At 44.1% G+C, this 16486-nt stretch overlaps 1 protein-coding gene across 1 annotated transcript in view; it reads left to right on the plus strand.

The window, feature by feature from the left end:
- The window catches only part of EXT1 (exostosin glycosyltransferase 1), a 177637-nt gene that overhangs the window by 146445 nt on the left and 14706 nt on the right, over positions 1-16486 (plus strand). Inside the window, exons 2-4 of the mRNA XM_031050573.2 lie at positions 5113-5206; positions 7925-8032; positions 12162-12281. Coding sequence (XP_030906433.2) covers positions 5113-5206; positions 7925-8032; positions 12162-12281 — 322 coding nt within the window. The remainder of the gene's footprint in view (positions 1-5112; positions 5207-7924; positions 8033-12161; positions 12282-16486) is intronic.

The following is a 16486-nucleotide window of genomic DNA, read 5'->3' on the forward strand; positions in this document are numbered from 1 at the left end:
GGAAAACTGGCCGATAGCTTAATAGCTGAAACAATATCCTGGAAAACTGGGAAACACTCTGCCATTTAGCCTTGCATTGTAGGTGTTTAATATCTGTCTTTGTTGTAGAACTTGAGCTGATGCAGAGACTTCTGGAATATTCAGCATGTGCTTGTGGGCTTTCAGATTCAAGGAGAGAGCTCTGGACAGAGTTGGTTAAGTGCCATCACAATTTTTGGCTCAGGAAAGGAAAAAAGAGCTCTAGTCCCATCTGACATCTACAACAGTATGTGCTGATACTCCCTGCCAAAGATGAGTTCCAGCATCTTCCAAAAGATGGATTATGTGTGGCACTGTTAAAATACGTCCTGCTGCGTTAAACCCATTGCATTTGGTTTGGGTTCTGCTCCTGCATTTCCATCTGAATTTTGGTAGCCATAGCATACAGGTCGTTTTTGGTGAGTGTTGTATCAGGAGAGGAAGGAGGCAGGCAAGCACTCTGTGGCATCCTTATCATTCCCAAGGTCTCGCTAGCTGCTGGAGAAGCAACCAGTCATCTGTATCTCAGGTTTGAGAATGGTGATGGTATCCCTTATCAGTGTTCAGAGAATGAGATAAGAAAATACGTACACTGCTTTGTGATTCCTACATGACAGGTGACATACAGATGGATAAAGTGTGGTAATCATTACATCTGGGTAGCTGCACATGTCTGCTGGTCTAAATAGCCAATGTCTCTGTAGATGTCTCTCCAGTCAGTGGCCATGTGGCTTTGGAAATAAAAGTAGTTTATATTAAAATTGGTAGTGAAAATGTTTCCCAGGCCAGTTTATAATCTCTTAAGTGTAGTGACATGGGGAAATGCTTAAGCTGTATGAAGGAATGTATGGCATGGCTGATCAGCCACTGCAGAGCCTCTGCAGCCTGCCCGGGCTCCTTGGGATAATGGTGAACCAGGAATCTCAAGCAGCCCTGTAATCCACGTGCTGATAGACAAGGTCAGCACATCAGAGGGAAAAGGAAAAGGGGGGGTAGGATCTAGACATTAAAAGGGTAAGAGCATTTGGCTAGCAGCATTTCTCCATCAGATGATTGCCTACACAGCACTTCACTGTTTACACCTGCATGATAGATGGGGCTGAACATGTTTTCTCAGCTATGGGTGGTAGCAAGGAGGGGATATTTCAATTAAAGTGTGAATAAATTAGAATTGATTACAAATAGAGCTATTTGTTTACGCTGCCTAAAATGGTATTAGCTGCGAACAAGGTGTATTTAATCATAATGGAAAGAAGCCTGAAAGTTAATAAAACACACTGCTGATTCTTGCAGAGGAATGACAGCTTTGGGTTAAATCTGTATCTATTTTAGTTCTGAAGCCCCAACTGTCATTTTAAAGGCATATGCATTTTGGATGTTAACATGTTTGAATGATGCAGCTGAGGCCCAGGCCAAGCCGAGCCTAAAATTGGCAGTAAAACAGAACCTCCGTGCAAGCACGCAGAATGAAGGAACATAGGAATATGAGCAAAAAGCATGTGCAGTCTTCTAACATGGAAACCAGGAGCTTCTGGAAACAAACACGCTCTGAGTAAATCAGGGTACTCCTCTCAAAGCTTTCCTACAGTAAATGCTCAGGAAAATTAACTGCCAGCAGCAGAGGAAAGGAAAGTGCCAGGAGGAGTGTGACACCGAGCAGCACAAGCAAGGAAGGATTGCCTGTGCAGTGCCCCATGGTGCCGCTCTGCACTCCAATTCCTCAGCTGCAAGTGGAGCCTGAAAAGCCTCTGTGGCTGGGTAAAATGAGAGCCTCTGGATAGGCAGGTAATGCAGAGCTGTCCCCACAAGCTGGCAGCTCCGGGTTTGCAGAAGCCACAGCTATGCAAGCTGGAAGACCGTAACAGATCTCCCTGCCATCTTCAGATGTTGCCGGCTAATGGAAATAAGTAGTTCTGAAAACAGATCTAACCCTTATTGCCAGGGGAGAAGAAGGAGTTTCTGGAAGAACCTCTTGTAAACACTTGACTATTTTCCCTGTCAGTTAAGGCTGTCAGTTTCCAGCAGGGTTATACTACTCCATTGCCTCCCTGAGGTCCTGTTGAGATTAGTCAGTGAAGGTGGTGGGGAAATCAAGCCCATCATTGATGTGATATTGGTATTTGCAGTAGATGCCAGATGAGTACTCAATGTACAAGTGTCCTGCTCCAACTGAGAGGGTGTTCCTGGATGTCTGGGCCAGCTCTGACTTCTTTCCTGGACAAGTGAAGAAGGAATTTCATGTCCAGCAAAGATTTAGCTTAGATACCTGTCTTTAATCGTAGAGATTATCTCACTGACTTCACTGAAAGGATTTCAGGTCAGTTAAGGGAAGTGCAGAGATGGTTTTTCAGGTGAGATGTGTAGGCTTCTAGAGTGGAAAAAAAATGCCAACTGTAAATAAGGAATTTTCCCTCCTCAACAGAACTCTGGCAAAGCTCAAACCTCCTGCGGCGTGCATGGTTCCTATAGGACTGAATGGGAAGGAGTCTGAAACTGAGGGTTGCCCTGACACCTTCTCTCTTCCCCATGGCCTGTGTGGGCTGGAGCTTCATTCCCTAGATGACGTTTTTGGGCCAAGCTCTCCTCCAAATGCTGCCTGGTGGCTGAGAAAAGCATTGAATGGTCTCTGCTGCAGACTCAGCTCTGAAGTTCTATTTGGTACATGTAAATGATTTCCTCCATAAGCAATGCTTCACATTACAAAGCCGTGCTCACAGCTTGCCAGGGATGTTTATGTATTTGTGGCTGGCTAAAGATGTTGTGTGAAAGGTGTTTCCAGATTCACACTCAAATATACTGGGCTATCTTCTTTCATCTAAGGCAGGGTGCCCCCATTATTTTGTGTGCTACCCACAAACTAACAGAGGTAAAGTTAGCACCTTGTGTCTAAGGCTTTCACATAGATGCTTGATCCTGAAGTGGCCACTGGGGGGTTAAACTGGAAGTCAGAGGTCATGTGGGGTCACCTTAAAACAGTTGGGTTGAGATTGCAGACAAATTTGTTCATGAGAAGAATCTCTGTACAATTCATTTGCTGCAGCAGCTCCTGATGGGTATTGCTTTACTCTGTATCTGCTCCTCTATTTGTGGGCTCTCCCTAAAGTGAGTGGGAATTTGTGCCTATACATCAAGGTTAAGGCGAGGCTTTCAGTGTAGGTATGATGCAGATAAATTGCTTGATGACCACAAACCGTGATATTCCAGAGCTCAGCAATAAATCACACATTAGGCTTTAAAATGCACAAACAGGAGCAAGGCGCTCACTGATTTCCAAGTGGGAAATGGTCAACAAATTCCTTTTATCTTTTTTCCCCATCTTTGTAAATCTATCCCGATACCAGTAAATGAGATAGGAAAGTAAAGGTGCCCAATGTAAGGTGCTGCTGGCATATGGAGGAGTTGCTTCCACTGGCCTTGTCCTCTGCTTTTCTTCATGTTCTGGTTCTGCCATCGATATTTTGTGGATATTGTTGCATTCCAGGGTACTGATAGGAATTTACATTTATAGCTGGTTAATGATGGGGGACTTCTGCCTGGCATACTCTAGCCCTACAGGGTATTCTATTTTGGGTATGTATTAACATTTCCTGTCATACAATATACAGTGAAAGTGACGAGCCTCCGACCTCTCAGTATGTATCATAGAATCATAGAAAAAAGGAATGCTTAAAAATGGCAACTTCCTTTATTTTCTTGGTATTCCAATTTCCTCATATTTTCCCCTGTGAGCTGTGTCACTGCTGGCTGGTGAGCTGGGACACAGCTGCCAATCAATATCCTATATAGAGAAAAAGAAATTGCTGCCACTCAGATGAAATATGTATGTATGTATTTTAACCAGAGTTGAGATATGGTGTAAAAAACACCAAAAAACCCTTTGAAGTCTGTTTTGTCGTTTTAATTTATGCAACCAGGGTTTTTATTTTACTCTCAGTGGAGATAATCTTAATCCATTCACAGTGACCTTTTCTTGTGCAAATTAGCTACACACGCTTGTTTAAGCAAATGGGCCTTTGCAAGATGTCTCTTCCTAAAGACTGGAGCTTATAATTGAAAATTGGCTTACTCCCATCTGTCTGCCCTGTGTGAGAATAGGAACGTAGATCTGGACTTTTTTTGTATATAAAATATAATCATATACATATGTATATACGTACACATATATACACATACAATAAACATTGCTCTGCCTGCAGGCTACAGTTAAATTTGATTATTAGTGTTAGAAATCTCAGTGCCACAAGTTGCTGTCAGCAGAACATCTGCCTGCAGAGTCCAGGACGCTGGAGAACAGAGGGTGTTTAATCCAGATCCTTTTGTCTCAGATGAGGCCGGTGCCATTCACAGCTCCATGGGTACAATTAGCTAATAACAGGCTGGAAACTGTTAGGATTTGATGTCTGGTTTTGGTGAATGGTTTCAAGGTGATTGATGGAAATGGGAAAAAACCCAGGAGTGTCTATAAGCACTTGAGTTTTAATTCGGAGGAGCAGGGACCATTGCAGTTATGTGGTTAATTGCCAAAATTGGGCAGTTTATCCGTCTCAGCACCCTTGACAATAGCCACCAAGTGAGTCATTGTAACCTCCTGTCCCTTTTTGAGTGCCTGCTTGATAAGGGAAGATTTCTTTGGCATAGTTTGCATATTTTTTTGCTTTGTACAAACTTCTTGTGCAGAAATGAGCACAGTTGTGCATGGCCTTGACTAAATCTGAATAGAAATCAGTGTCACTGCAGTGCCGCAACGGTGCTTTGGGTATCAGCATATTGCATTTGATAAAGTTTGTTGTTAGAGCTCATGCACACCTGCTTATATAGAAATGGACGATTACTGCAATGGCAAAAGGGTTTTGTACAGGCTCACTTCCATTACCACTATCCCCAGCTCTCTCCCATGGTGGTTGCTCCTGAAGGTGAGCAAAAAGGAGCCAGGGAGGTGGCTGACATGCTTGCATGGAGGCAGTTAACCTGGTGGTGAGTGGTCTTGGTCGGGGATGATGTTATCCAGATGGGTCTCAACAGCTGTTTGCATTTTCATGCCCAGTGACTCCAGGACTCATGCTAATTGAATTTTTTCTCCCCTGTTCTTGTTAGGTATGATTACCGTGAAATGCTGCACAATGCCACTTTCTGTCTGGTTCCCCGTGGCCGCAGGCTTGGCTCTTTCAGGTTTCTGGAAGCCTTGCAGGTAAGAGCTGCAGTTTAAAGCATTGGCTACACTGGCTGTAATTCAGCATGCAAAAGCAAGGAGGTGGGGAGCAGGGAAGTGTGTTTCATTTCCCTAGTGGACAATAATCCACTTTGCAAAAGCCTCTAGTCATACTTCTGAAGCAGTTGGCAGCTTCTTCCCAGGAGGGGCTGAGCACTGAGCTCATCTGAAGGTTGAATTGGGTTACCTCCAGGAAAAAGGGTTTCCCTGGATGTGGTGAGGCTGAGAGGTTGGTCTGGTTTAGAGCAGTATCAAGCTGTGAGACTTCCCATGGGAAACACTGGCCTTTACAAGCCCCGGGGCAGTAAAAGTAGGGGTTTGTTTTCACTTAGCCAAAACAGACCTGCTTATGCATTGCCTATCTTGAGGTGGTGCTTGCTGAACATGCAGAAGGTGTCCTGGAAGTTGTAAAGCCCCAGATGAAAGCTTCACATGAAGGTGGATATAGGCTGGTCTCACAGAGCTCACAATGTGTCAGGGACAGCAGCTGAATCTCTTTCACCTTTTAAGCCTGTTTTGGTTAATGGTCTCCCTGTTTTGCAGTTGGCCAGCAGCAAAGAGCAGTGCAAAGGGGCTCCTGAGTCACTGTGGCAGCCTGACACTGAGTGATGGAGCCTGACACTGACCTACTCCAGCTGCAGCCAGCCTGACCCTTTTTTACTAGCAAGCTTCAGTTCAGGGTGCTCAGTCAGCCATACAGAGCATCTTGGGAGATGCTGCAGCTCTCCTCTAGGACTGACATACAGATTTCCATGGGGACTGGAGCGGAGGGAAGGCTGAGTGGGTTCTTGGTGTCAGTGAGATAGCAAATGAGGACACCTTACAGGGTCCTGCCTCTGGGTGTGCTTTTACAATCTGGGATGCGTCCCAGCACTGGCAATAAAGCTATTACTGAATAGCATCACATCACTTTTCTTCATCAACCACAAAATGTCCCAGCCACTACTAAAGAATAATGTTTACCACAGTGCAGACTAGGATTCAGGTACCTGAGTGTAGGTGTATAATGTCATTTTAGAAGCCAAATGGCTTTCTGGCTTTTTGGTGCTTCTCCAGAAGGTCTCAGTAGATCCTGTGTCATGTCTTCCAGCCTTTGATGGTTTTCTTGGGTATCCTAGAGCATCCAAATGTGCTGAACACTTAGGATAACCACTGAACCCTATACTTACTCTCAGTTTGAGATCCAAGTTGTGGACTGTCACCTCTTTGCTCCTGCTCAGAAGATTAATAGCCTGCAAAGTGCTGTTCCTTTACCAACCTTTTCAGAGGAAGAAGTGAGACTGGCTTATTTGGAATGACAAGTCACTTCAGATCCTCCAGAAGAGCACTGCTCAGATCTCTCATCTGGGCCACAAGTCATGCAGCCTCTGTTAGATACATTATTTGAAGAGAAGAAAGCAGGGAGTGCACCTCACTGTACAGAACTTGGAGGCTTCAGGTCAATGATGATAAAATGCAGGCACTGAGGATTTTCCTCTCAGTCTGGCAACAGTGTTCACCGATTATGATGAACTCCCCATATCTGTCTGGCTCCAAGGCATAATCCACATTAAGTGGAATGAAAGACATAATTATGAAAGACATAATCCACATTAATGGATTGTTTTAAACATGAAAACACATTGCTAAGTGTTTTCTGGCTTACTTTTTTCATGCACAAATGTCATTCCTTTACAGAAGATCACAGTTCCTTACACTCCATTGTTGCAATGCAGAGATAAGGGAAAAGTCTAAAGTCCTGTGTCAAATGCATGTGACCAAGGAAGGTACAGCAGGCTGAAAAGTTCCCCTTTATACCATCTTTTGGGTGCTATAGCAAGATCTGAACCCTACTCTGGACCTAATTCAGGGCACTTAAGCTTGGCTTGATCCAAAAGAAACTGAACTAGAATATGGGCTTGATGCAGATCCTCTGATAATAGGTTCTTGCATCACATCAGAAGGTTTGTGGTTTGGATCTTGTATTGAGATCCAGCTGACCAGAATGTGGCAGCGATCATTTGTTTATTGAATTACTGCCTTATTTACTGAATAGTCACAAACATGCTGTCAGTGCAGAGGAACTTGTGCAACTCAAAAAAGATTAAATAATCTAGACAGATCATACTGGTATGAAATAGATACTAAATGTGTATGTGTTGTGTTTGTTTTAGGACAGAAAGCAATTCCTATTTTTGTAGGCAGGTGATGGCAGATGAGTTGTGTTTGTGCAACTGCCTCTGTTTGGAGAGTTGATAATCAAACAGAATAGGGAATTCACTCCTCCTTTGTGGAAAAGTGCCCTGGAATTAAATCTGATTTATATTTTCTGTAGGGTTGTCTTGCAACATGTTATAAAAATGGGGGAGTTAGCTCCCTGCTGAAAGATTCACAAAGCAGCGAGGGTGGCCATCATGTTGTATTGAGTTCCCCAGTATTACATCTGCATTATTATAACAGTTCTGCCCTCATCTGGCAGTGTAAGCACCACATTTCAAATGCCACTCTCCATGCAAATCCCACCTTTCAGTGCATATGATTAAGTACAAAAACCCATAAACATTTGGGCTGCCCTCCTGTGGCTTCTAGCTTCTGGTATTCTTTGCTGTGGTGCCTCTCTTTCTGGGGTTGTGCAGAAAGCAATGGTCACAATGTGGGTGCAAACCTCAATGCTTGCCCTGGTCACCTAACAGCTGCAATGCCTCTGTGTGCGTGCAGGCTGCCTGCGTCCCAGTTATGCTCAGCAACGGATGGGAGTTGCCGTTCTCGGAAGTGATTGATTGGAACCAAGCTGCCGTCATCGGCGATGAGAGATTGTTATTACAGGTAAGAGAAAGACCGTGGCCTTCAGCACATCAGTTGATTATTGCTGCTGCCATCTAAATGGACGGGGAAGATTAATCCAAAAGGTCAGGACTGTAAAAGAATTTTTATCATGAGGGGATTGTCTGTGTCACACCATCTATGAACTCATTTAATATGACATCATTCATTTTTTGACCTCAAGGTCACTGCAGCCACATTCCAGGCCAAGTTCTTAAATGCAGTAGACTTTTATTTTTCCTAAGAGCATGAAATATCTTCTGGTGTGAAGCACCTGGATGCTTCTTTAAGGCAGAGCTGGCCTGGGCTGGGTGCTGTGATGAAAGGGAAAACATTTGAAGGCAGATTCCTTAGTCCATCAGTAGTTTGTCCTCAGGGGTCCCACCAACGCTGTGTGTCTGGCTGACAGGCACTGAAGGGACTCCTCAGGAAAGCAGGTATTTTCTAAGGCAAGAGTTACCACCTAACAGGTCTTGGAGAAGCAGAATCAGTCCTTTTTATGATGTCTGGGCCATCTAACATTGCTTTCTGAAGCAGCATTCATGTCACTTCCTGTCAGTCTCCTTGAGATCATGGAACAAAACCAGGCTGAGACGTTAGAAATTCCCTGCTACCTTCAGCATCTACTTTGGCTTTAAATTCACTTTCTTTTTCTTCTGTTTCCCTCGTGGGTTTCCTACTCTAAACTCATTCTGTAGACTATGTGAAGAAGTTGATATTAGGAGATGTTCTTGAAAGTTTAGTAGCATTTGATAAAATGCCGTTGCCTAGCATGATGCTGAGATCTATGATACATGGAATAGTCACTAACTAGTCACTCAGAGGGGTTTTTCTTGTGATTGAATTCAACTCATATGCAAGGTGGCAAGCTGTTATCATCCACGGAGAGAAGCCTACCAAGGTCCTGGCACCCCAAAAACAAAGTACCTTTGAAAGTCTGGTGAGATGACTATTTACTTGTCTGAAGGAGTAAATATTTGTGAAGAGCTGCCCTAGCAAGCCCTGCAAAGTGCTGTCTGTTCTCCTTAATGTGATCCAAGCTGCAGGTATAAAAGAGCCGTTGGATTTCTGCATCCATGGACAGCACATCTTTTCTGAGCAGAATTATTTCTCTCTTTAAATAATAACAATAATTTGCTGATCCTCATGCTTTCCGGTGCCATGCCATTCGTTCCCTTCACAGCTGCTGCCATATTGAACAGCTACTGCACCGTTATTAACAGTGGTTTTAAAGAGCTGGCAGAGGGCCTGAATGTCTGCTCTGGGAAATGTTTTTGTTATGTTACAGTTTTTCATTTCCTGTTTGAGAGCCGCTCGGATGTTTTTATTTGCATATTCCCCTCATCACGATGCTGGGAGAGCTTAATCCAACCTCTCTGCGTTTATTTGCGCAGGGTGGCTTTTCTCTTCCCCCTACTTATTACTGGAATGACCTTTTATTAAGGTTCTAATAATTCCAGTGTAATCCTGCCAGATTAGTATTAATACATCACTTTCCCCACCTGTCTTGCTTGACAAGTAGATTAATAACTAATAGGCAAATGCAGTCAAAATGGGAGCTCTGATTTTCCTTTCCAGCTGTTGTAAGAGAGCAGGCACCGAGGCTTTTTTCCAACCTTGGGCAGTGTGTTGGCAGGCACTCGCAAGCATGGTGTGGTCTGTAAAATCATAACAACTCGCAGTAACCTTCACAGTCAGGGCAGCCTTCCCTTTCAAAGGGCATCATTGGGAGTGAGTATTGATTTTATTTGGTGCTCGCACGCATACGCACACAAGGTTGCACGTAATGCAATGAAATGTTTAAGTTTATAGAGAAAATGCCATATTACCACTGTGAAGTGACTTTGATCTTGTGTTTGCTGCTGGTAATGATCCTGGGTGTGTTTAATACACATCTGTGGACAAGTCAGTGCAGGTAATGTCCATGATCCCTCTGCTTATTGGAACTTACTGTTTAAATTATGGAAAGAGAGAACGCTCACCTAAAAGATGAAACTCGATGCAGTTATTTATATCATAATGATCAGTTAGGAAAACATGTTCTAGCACATGTATGTAGCTTCTGTCTTTCATACTAGTTTTGCAGGGGCTATTTTACTTGAAGACCTTATTTTACTTAAAGGGCCTATAGCAAAGGAATGTAAAGTACCATCTTCGACACTCTCACCATTTTCTTGTGTTCCACTTTGCTGTAGTGCTAACTCCCATAAGCTCAAATTCTGTATTCTAGTTAGCTGTGTATTTAAGATGAAGGACATGGAACTGTTAGAACAAGTCCAGAGGAGGCCACGAGGATGATCAGGGGACTGGAGCACCTCCCATAGGAAGACAGGCTGAGAAAGTTGGGGCTGTTCAGACTGGAGAAGAGAAGGCTGCATGGAGACCTCATAGCAGCCTTCCAGTATCTGAAGGGGGCCTATAGGAATGCTGGTGAGGGACTGTTCATTAGGGACTGTAGTGATAGGACAAGGGGTAACGGGTTAAAACTTACACAGATGAAGTTTAGATTGGATATAAGGAGGAAGTTCTTTACCATGAGGGTGGTGAGGCACTGGAATGGGTTGTCCAGGGAAGCTGTGAATGCTCTATCCCTGGCGGTGTTCAAGGCCAGGTTGGACAGAACCTTGGGTGACATGGTTTAGTGTGAGGTGTCCCTGGCCATGGCAGGGGGGTTGGAACTGGATGATCTTAAGGTCCTTTCCAACCCTAACTATTGTATGATTCCGTGATTCTAAGAGGCAAAGGGGTGAAAATGTAGAGATTGCCCCACCTGACATAGCACCCTGTGGAGCCATAGTTCTTTTGGACACAATGTCCAGGGTTCAAACTATGAGTAAAGAAATCACTGATTCTTGTGGAAATTCATTACATATAAATTCTTAAAATCTGAAATTTTCTTCAGGAAATGTTTCATGTGAAAGCCAATAATGGTCACTGCCACCTCTCAGCATATTTAAGGAATAAGCAAAGTGTGGTTTGGTCAGGAAAGGTCAGGATGTGGTGGCGTGCATGAAAACTCCAGAATAAGCTGTGGTGTGCAAAAAGCAACACACAGCCCAGGTAGATGCTTTTACGACTAATGACTTCAGTAAAAGATTTATGAGAAATGAGTGTCTGAGCACAAGGTGGCCTAATTTGAAATCGCAAAACAAAGTGGGTGCAAAAACACCACTCTTCATTCCTGAATAAAATGAACATAAATCAGCAATGTGTTCTAGATGCCTTTCTGGTGCTGGGTGTAGCCCTTGTAACTGAAGCAAATTCCAGTTAAATTTGCTTGTTAATGTCAGTTTGCATAGTCAAAGAGGTGTACTGGAGGTCAGTGTCCTAAGTTACAGGACACATATGTACATCACTTTCCCTCCAGTGTAGAAGAGGGATGTAGGGATGTGGAGACATAGAAGTGAAGCCCTCCCCTTTTGAGCAGTCACAATTTTAACGGCAAAGCTTTGCAGGAGGACAATTTTTGGGTTTTATTTGTAAGGCGACTTATACCAGAATTAATGTGTTGATTTAAAGGAAAGGGGGGAAAAGAAGCAGTGTTTTCCCTTGTAAATAACAGGTGCTGTGGGAGGTGTTATTCTTCCCACCCACAGTAATTAGTAAAATGCAATTTGATCCACAGGCTCCCAAAAATTAGAATCTTATTTAAGATGTTGCTGTGTTTTCCTTAGGGCACTTAGTGTTGCCATGCTGTGTTAAATGCAATTCCAGATCCCTTTAATATACTCTGAGAGCAGGGATTACTGTTGGACTCTCAAGACCTGCAAGGACTCGTTTGTTAAAATACTAGTCCATGAAAACCTTTGTGCATGGGGGATGTATGAAACAGCTCCTTACTGTGCCATGCCACAGCGCTGGGGAGAAGGAGCTTTTGTTACCATAAATCAACCAAAAACTAAAAGAAGGCAGATTAGAAAAACCTCATATATTCTGTACCAAAGGCTGTGAAGGGTTGCGTCCCATTCATTTTACATCAAGGCTTTAACTTTTGCAGCACGTGTCTGGGTCGGACAGCAGTGCTGAAGCCGTTCAGCTTGCAAATAAGGAGAGGGCTTGTCAGCAGCATATTAATTTGATGAGATTGCATTGTTTTCTGAAGGTCCTGACTATATTGCATCTTGTATTACAGATTCCTTCTACAATCAGGTCTATCCATCAGGATAAAATCCTAGCACTTAGACAGCAGACACAGTTCTTGTGGGAGGCTTATTTTTCTTCAGTTGAGAAGATTGTATTGACTACACTAGAGGTGAGTAAAATTGCCTGGGACTTTGCCAGGCAGCAAGGTTTCCCTACCTGTCCAGCTGCTCCTGTCCTGTGCTGGCAACAGACCTTGGTTTTCATGGCATGCAGTTGGTCACTGGGAAGAAAGCTTGGAATCTTGATCAGTTTTCTCCCCTAAGGAAATGCTTTCTTCATTATCTAAATCCACATTAGAAAACTGCCACGGTGAAAAATGGGAGCTACCCAACACATGGAAAAGTTGTGTGTGATCTTGCCTTTGCAAGGCTTTATGGCTTATGAATCACGCTCCTCGTCATTGGTAGTGTATGTGTTTCTTTACAAAACCTTTCTGGAGTTTATTTTGGGACAAACATTACCTTAGAGCTCCTCCTTGACCATTCCTTAATATTTTGATGCCTTGTGATGGGGCTGTTGTTCTGGCTCAAGGAAAAGGCAGGGCTTGTACATCACTGTCTTATCTTCACACACAGCATAAGGGAAAGGCCTGATCATCCGTATAAAATATTAATAAATAATCATAATTAGACTGCTGTTAAATGGGGAGACAGATGATCTCAGATGTGGAGAGAATGCTTTCTGAATTCAGAGGCAGGAGAGATGAAAGGCTCTTTAGAAGTAGGGCCCAGGCGACAATTTCAAAAGCAGGTTTAGCTTCTAATTGTTGTGCATTTTTGCACATAAATTTTTGACACACTTTTACCACTGCAAGTGCCTCACTTTGTAGGTGCAAATGCATTTGTCTTATGCTAATGCTTCTGCTATTGCATCCGTCTCTGTGCACAGTTGTAAAGCTCCACATTTCCCGCTGTGCCTGCTTACCCTGGAAAACTGCAAATGAGTGCTGCTGCCTGCAGTACAGGTTGCCTGTGGCTCATCTACCTCCAGCTGCTGCAAGACAGTCCCTTAGGATTTTCTGTGCCAGTAGAGAAAACCATCCAGGGAATGTTTTCAGAGCCCCTGGCATAGCTACCCTCACAATGCTCTCCTCACCCTCGGAAGAGCATGTGCTGCCTGTTGGGAGCTGCTCTGCATCCTCAGCCTCCCCATAAGCACTGATGAAGTGGTGATAATTACCACAGCCTATGCCAGGATCAGACTCACAAAGCTGGAGGACCGTGTGCTATTGCTCACAGCCTGATTTACCCTTACGGAAGCCCTCTGAGGGGACAGACGAGGGTGCCCCTTCCCAGCACACACCCTCTTGTCAATAGGAATTGGTGCTTCTGCCTGTGCTGCTCTGGAGGGGATATACCCTGCAGCCCCCTTGACCTGGGTGTCTGCCACATCAAGCTCCAACGCTCACCAATGTGTTTTTAGCACTGCTTTGGAACACATTGGCCCCTGTGGCTGCAGGTGCCCGGGGACAGCAGAACCCATAATAAGGCTGAAGCAGGTAGGCAACCATCAAGGTGGAACTTCCTCTCGGAGGGGAAGAACTTGAAGTGAAAACCAAAGTCTTCTGAAAGGTTTAGTTTAATGAAACCGAGTAATGTATGCCTGGCGGTGAAGCTGTTTTCTCATATGCTTGCAAGGGTGAGTTTGGTTTGAGGTGGGTTTTGTTCTTTTTTTAATTCAGAACTCTCTTAAATATTTGAGATAGCTGGTAGGAATTCTGCCTGCACAGATAGTCATTTCACATTTCAGTTTGCCTGAGTAAAGGCTGGAGTTAACTTTTCCTTAGGAAAGGAATAAAGCAGTTGAGAGTTATTTTTTTGTGTGTGTCCGAAATCTCCCAGCAGGAGTATTTCCTGTTCTTAAAATCTGATGTCTGGAAGTAAATTCCTAGCAGGGTTATTTTTTTTCTGATGGATGTTACCCATCTTCTGTTGTAACTCTGATACATCAAGAGTGCTCTGATAATGCTACACATCACCAGAATAACCACTTTCCTGCCAGTAGGTCTCCATGTGTGAGGATGTCAGTAAAGTCTTCACCAGGTGTCTGCAAGGACATCACAGCTCTCCTCTGCCCTTTATCCTGCACAACACTGAAAGTTTAAAGGTCCTTGTTCTTTTCAGAGCATTTGGTGTCCTAAACCAAACAGCTCACAGCCCAGAGTAAGAGGTTTGAACTTGGCCACCAACCTGATACTTGCAGTATGGCACAGAGGAGCTGCCCAGTGCCATGGACATGGTGTGGGTTGGGAAACGTCTGCTACAGGCTGGTGGGTGGAAGTACTGGCAGCACAGCAGTGGCCTGCTGCAAACACTACCCAGATATGTGCTCCAGTGAATCTGCACATTGTCAGCTTGGTCCGGAAAGAAACCCAAAACATCCCTAAATCCCTTTGCGGTGTGCAGTCCTCCACTGGGGAAGAGGAGGGGAAAGAGACAGCACAAAGTACAGGCAAGGAATGTTTGATGCTTGGCCGGGGCACGTTGGGAAGCAGCAATGATTAAGGCAATATGTGAGCTTTTTGAAGTGTGAGGATGAGGGAGACAAAAATATTGGACTGTTAATGAATTCCAAAAAGAAAAGGGAGATCTCACCAGATCCTAACCCCTTCCTTCTCTTATTAAACTTCCTGTCATGCCTCATCATTAGAGAGGCCGTATAACTGCTGTCTGCCTGTGCAGTATGTGCAGTGCAGTACAATCTGCATTTTAATTGATCGGCCCTCCACATTATCTGTTTTTATACTTTCCTGTTCTCGTTCTGCCAAATTGTCTTTTCTCCTCTCTGTCATGACAGACAGCTAGGTTCCTTCTGGAGGCCAGCAGTGTGATAAATTAATCCTCCATTTGTTAACTGTGATAAATCACTGCGGGCAGCTCCCCAGCCTGGTGCTGGTGAGGTTGGTGTGCGGGGTGGCACTAGGGCCCTGCTCCAGTCAGAGGTGAGCTCCCTCTGGGTGTGTTAAATGCCAGCCATGTGTTTCCCTGCAGCCAGCACAACAGAAAACTCCACTGGCTCTGAAAACCACCTGACCACGTAAATTCACAGACTTCTCCTTACCTGATTATGCCCCAGTTCTGAGAGTGCGGGAGGAGGGAGCTGTAATATTTAGACTTTGTGGTGAACACTCAACAATATGTACTTGCTAGGTTCTGGTTTTGTTTAGTGACATAACTGGCAGATGGAGAAACAAGAGCCATCATCTTTTTTTTCCTCTCCTCACTGCCACGCAGGAGATCTGACAACTGATACACCTAATTTTCCAAGCAGAAATACTCTGATACATTCTTGTCAGTGAAGGAAGTATAGTCCTCAGTCTGTCATTCAAAGGCCAAAAAAAACCCTTAAATTAACTTACTCGAGTGAGCAAATTAGTGCATATTAGCTATGGTAATTGGCTGTAGGCAGAATTCAGACAAGCATGCAAATGCCCAGCGTTTGCCCCAGTTTAGCAGTGCGTATATAGCCACCAGCAATGAATTGTCTAGCACAATGTAACTGATGTTTTAATGTGTTCTTGTCATGGCAATCAAAACTTCCAGGAAAACAACTGCTGGTGCTAACACTTATTCATGGTTCTGTATTGACCAAACATCCCTGAACTCAGCTGCTTACAGAGATTTTAGCTTGTTTAGACTCCAGCAGCTGCTTTTGTTCAGCTTGAGTTGGGTCTTTTTGCTTGCTTTTGTTTTTCCTGTGCTGTGGGTGTACTTCTTTAGTTTCGTAGATTTTAAGGCCAGAATGAATGATGAGGGATCAGATTTAGTCCAACTTCAGACCCATGGATTTTCACCCAGATATACCTATATTAAGGCTAGAGATATTAAGTTAGGAGAGCCAACATGTTCTTGGCACTTGAGCCCTGTGCAATGCATAAACTGCCAGTTCCATGAAATCTCCTTAGGAGATGGCAAATGAGCTGCAGGAGAAAGCAAGGCAATCCTGCTTAGCTGACTTAGGGCAAAACTCTTCCTTCACCACCCCCTGGCCCTTTGCAGTGTCTGCTGACCTGCCAACCTCTTATGCTCTGAGGGAAGCAAAAACGTGTGGCCGAAGAAGCAGATTGCACTTAGAAAACTACAGCTTATTTTGGAGGCTGAATTTGTCCGGTTACAGCTTCCCACCACTGAACCTTGTTATGCCTTTGCAGCAAGTTTGAAACAGCACCCGTCGGTGTAAAAGCCACTGTGGTTCTTGCATACAGGCACCTGGTGGGAAGTAACTGTAGTTTTATAAATACAAAGCCTTGTCTCTTTTTTATGGGTGTTTTTGTGTGGCTAGGTGATAAAGTAGATGACCCAGCAATATGTTCTG

The sequence above is a fragment of the Melopsittacus undulatus genome, chromosome 1 (genome assembly GCF_012275295.1).
Source record: "Melopsittacus undulatus isolate bMelUnd1 chromosome 1, bMelUnd1.mat.Z, whole genome shotgun sequence".
NCBI classification, from domain to species: Eukaryota; Metazoa; Chordata; class Aves; order Psittaciformes; family Psittaculidae; genus Melopsittacus; species Melopsittacus undulatus.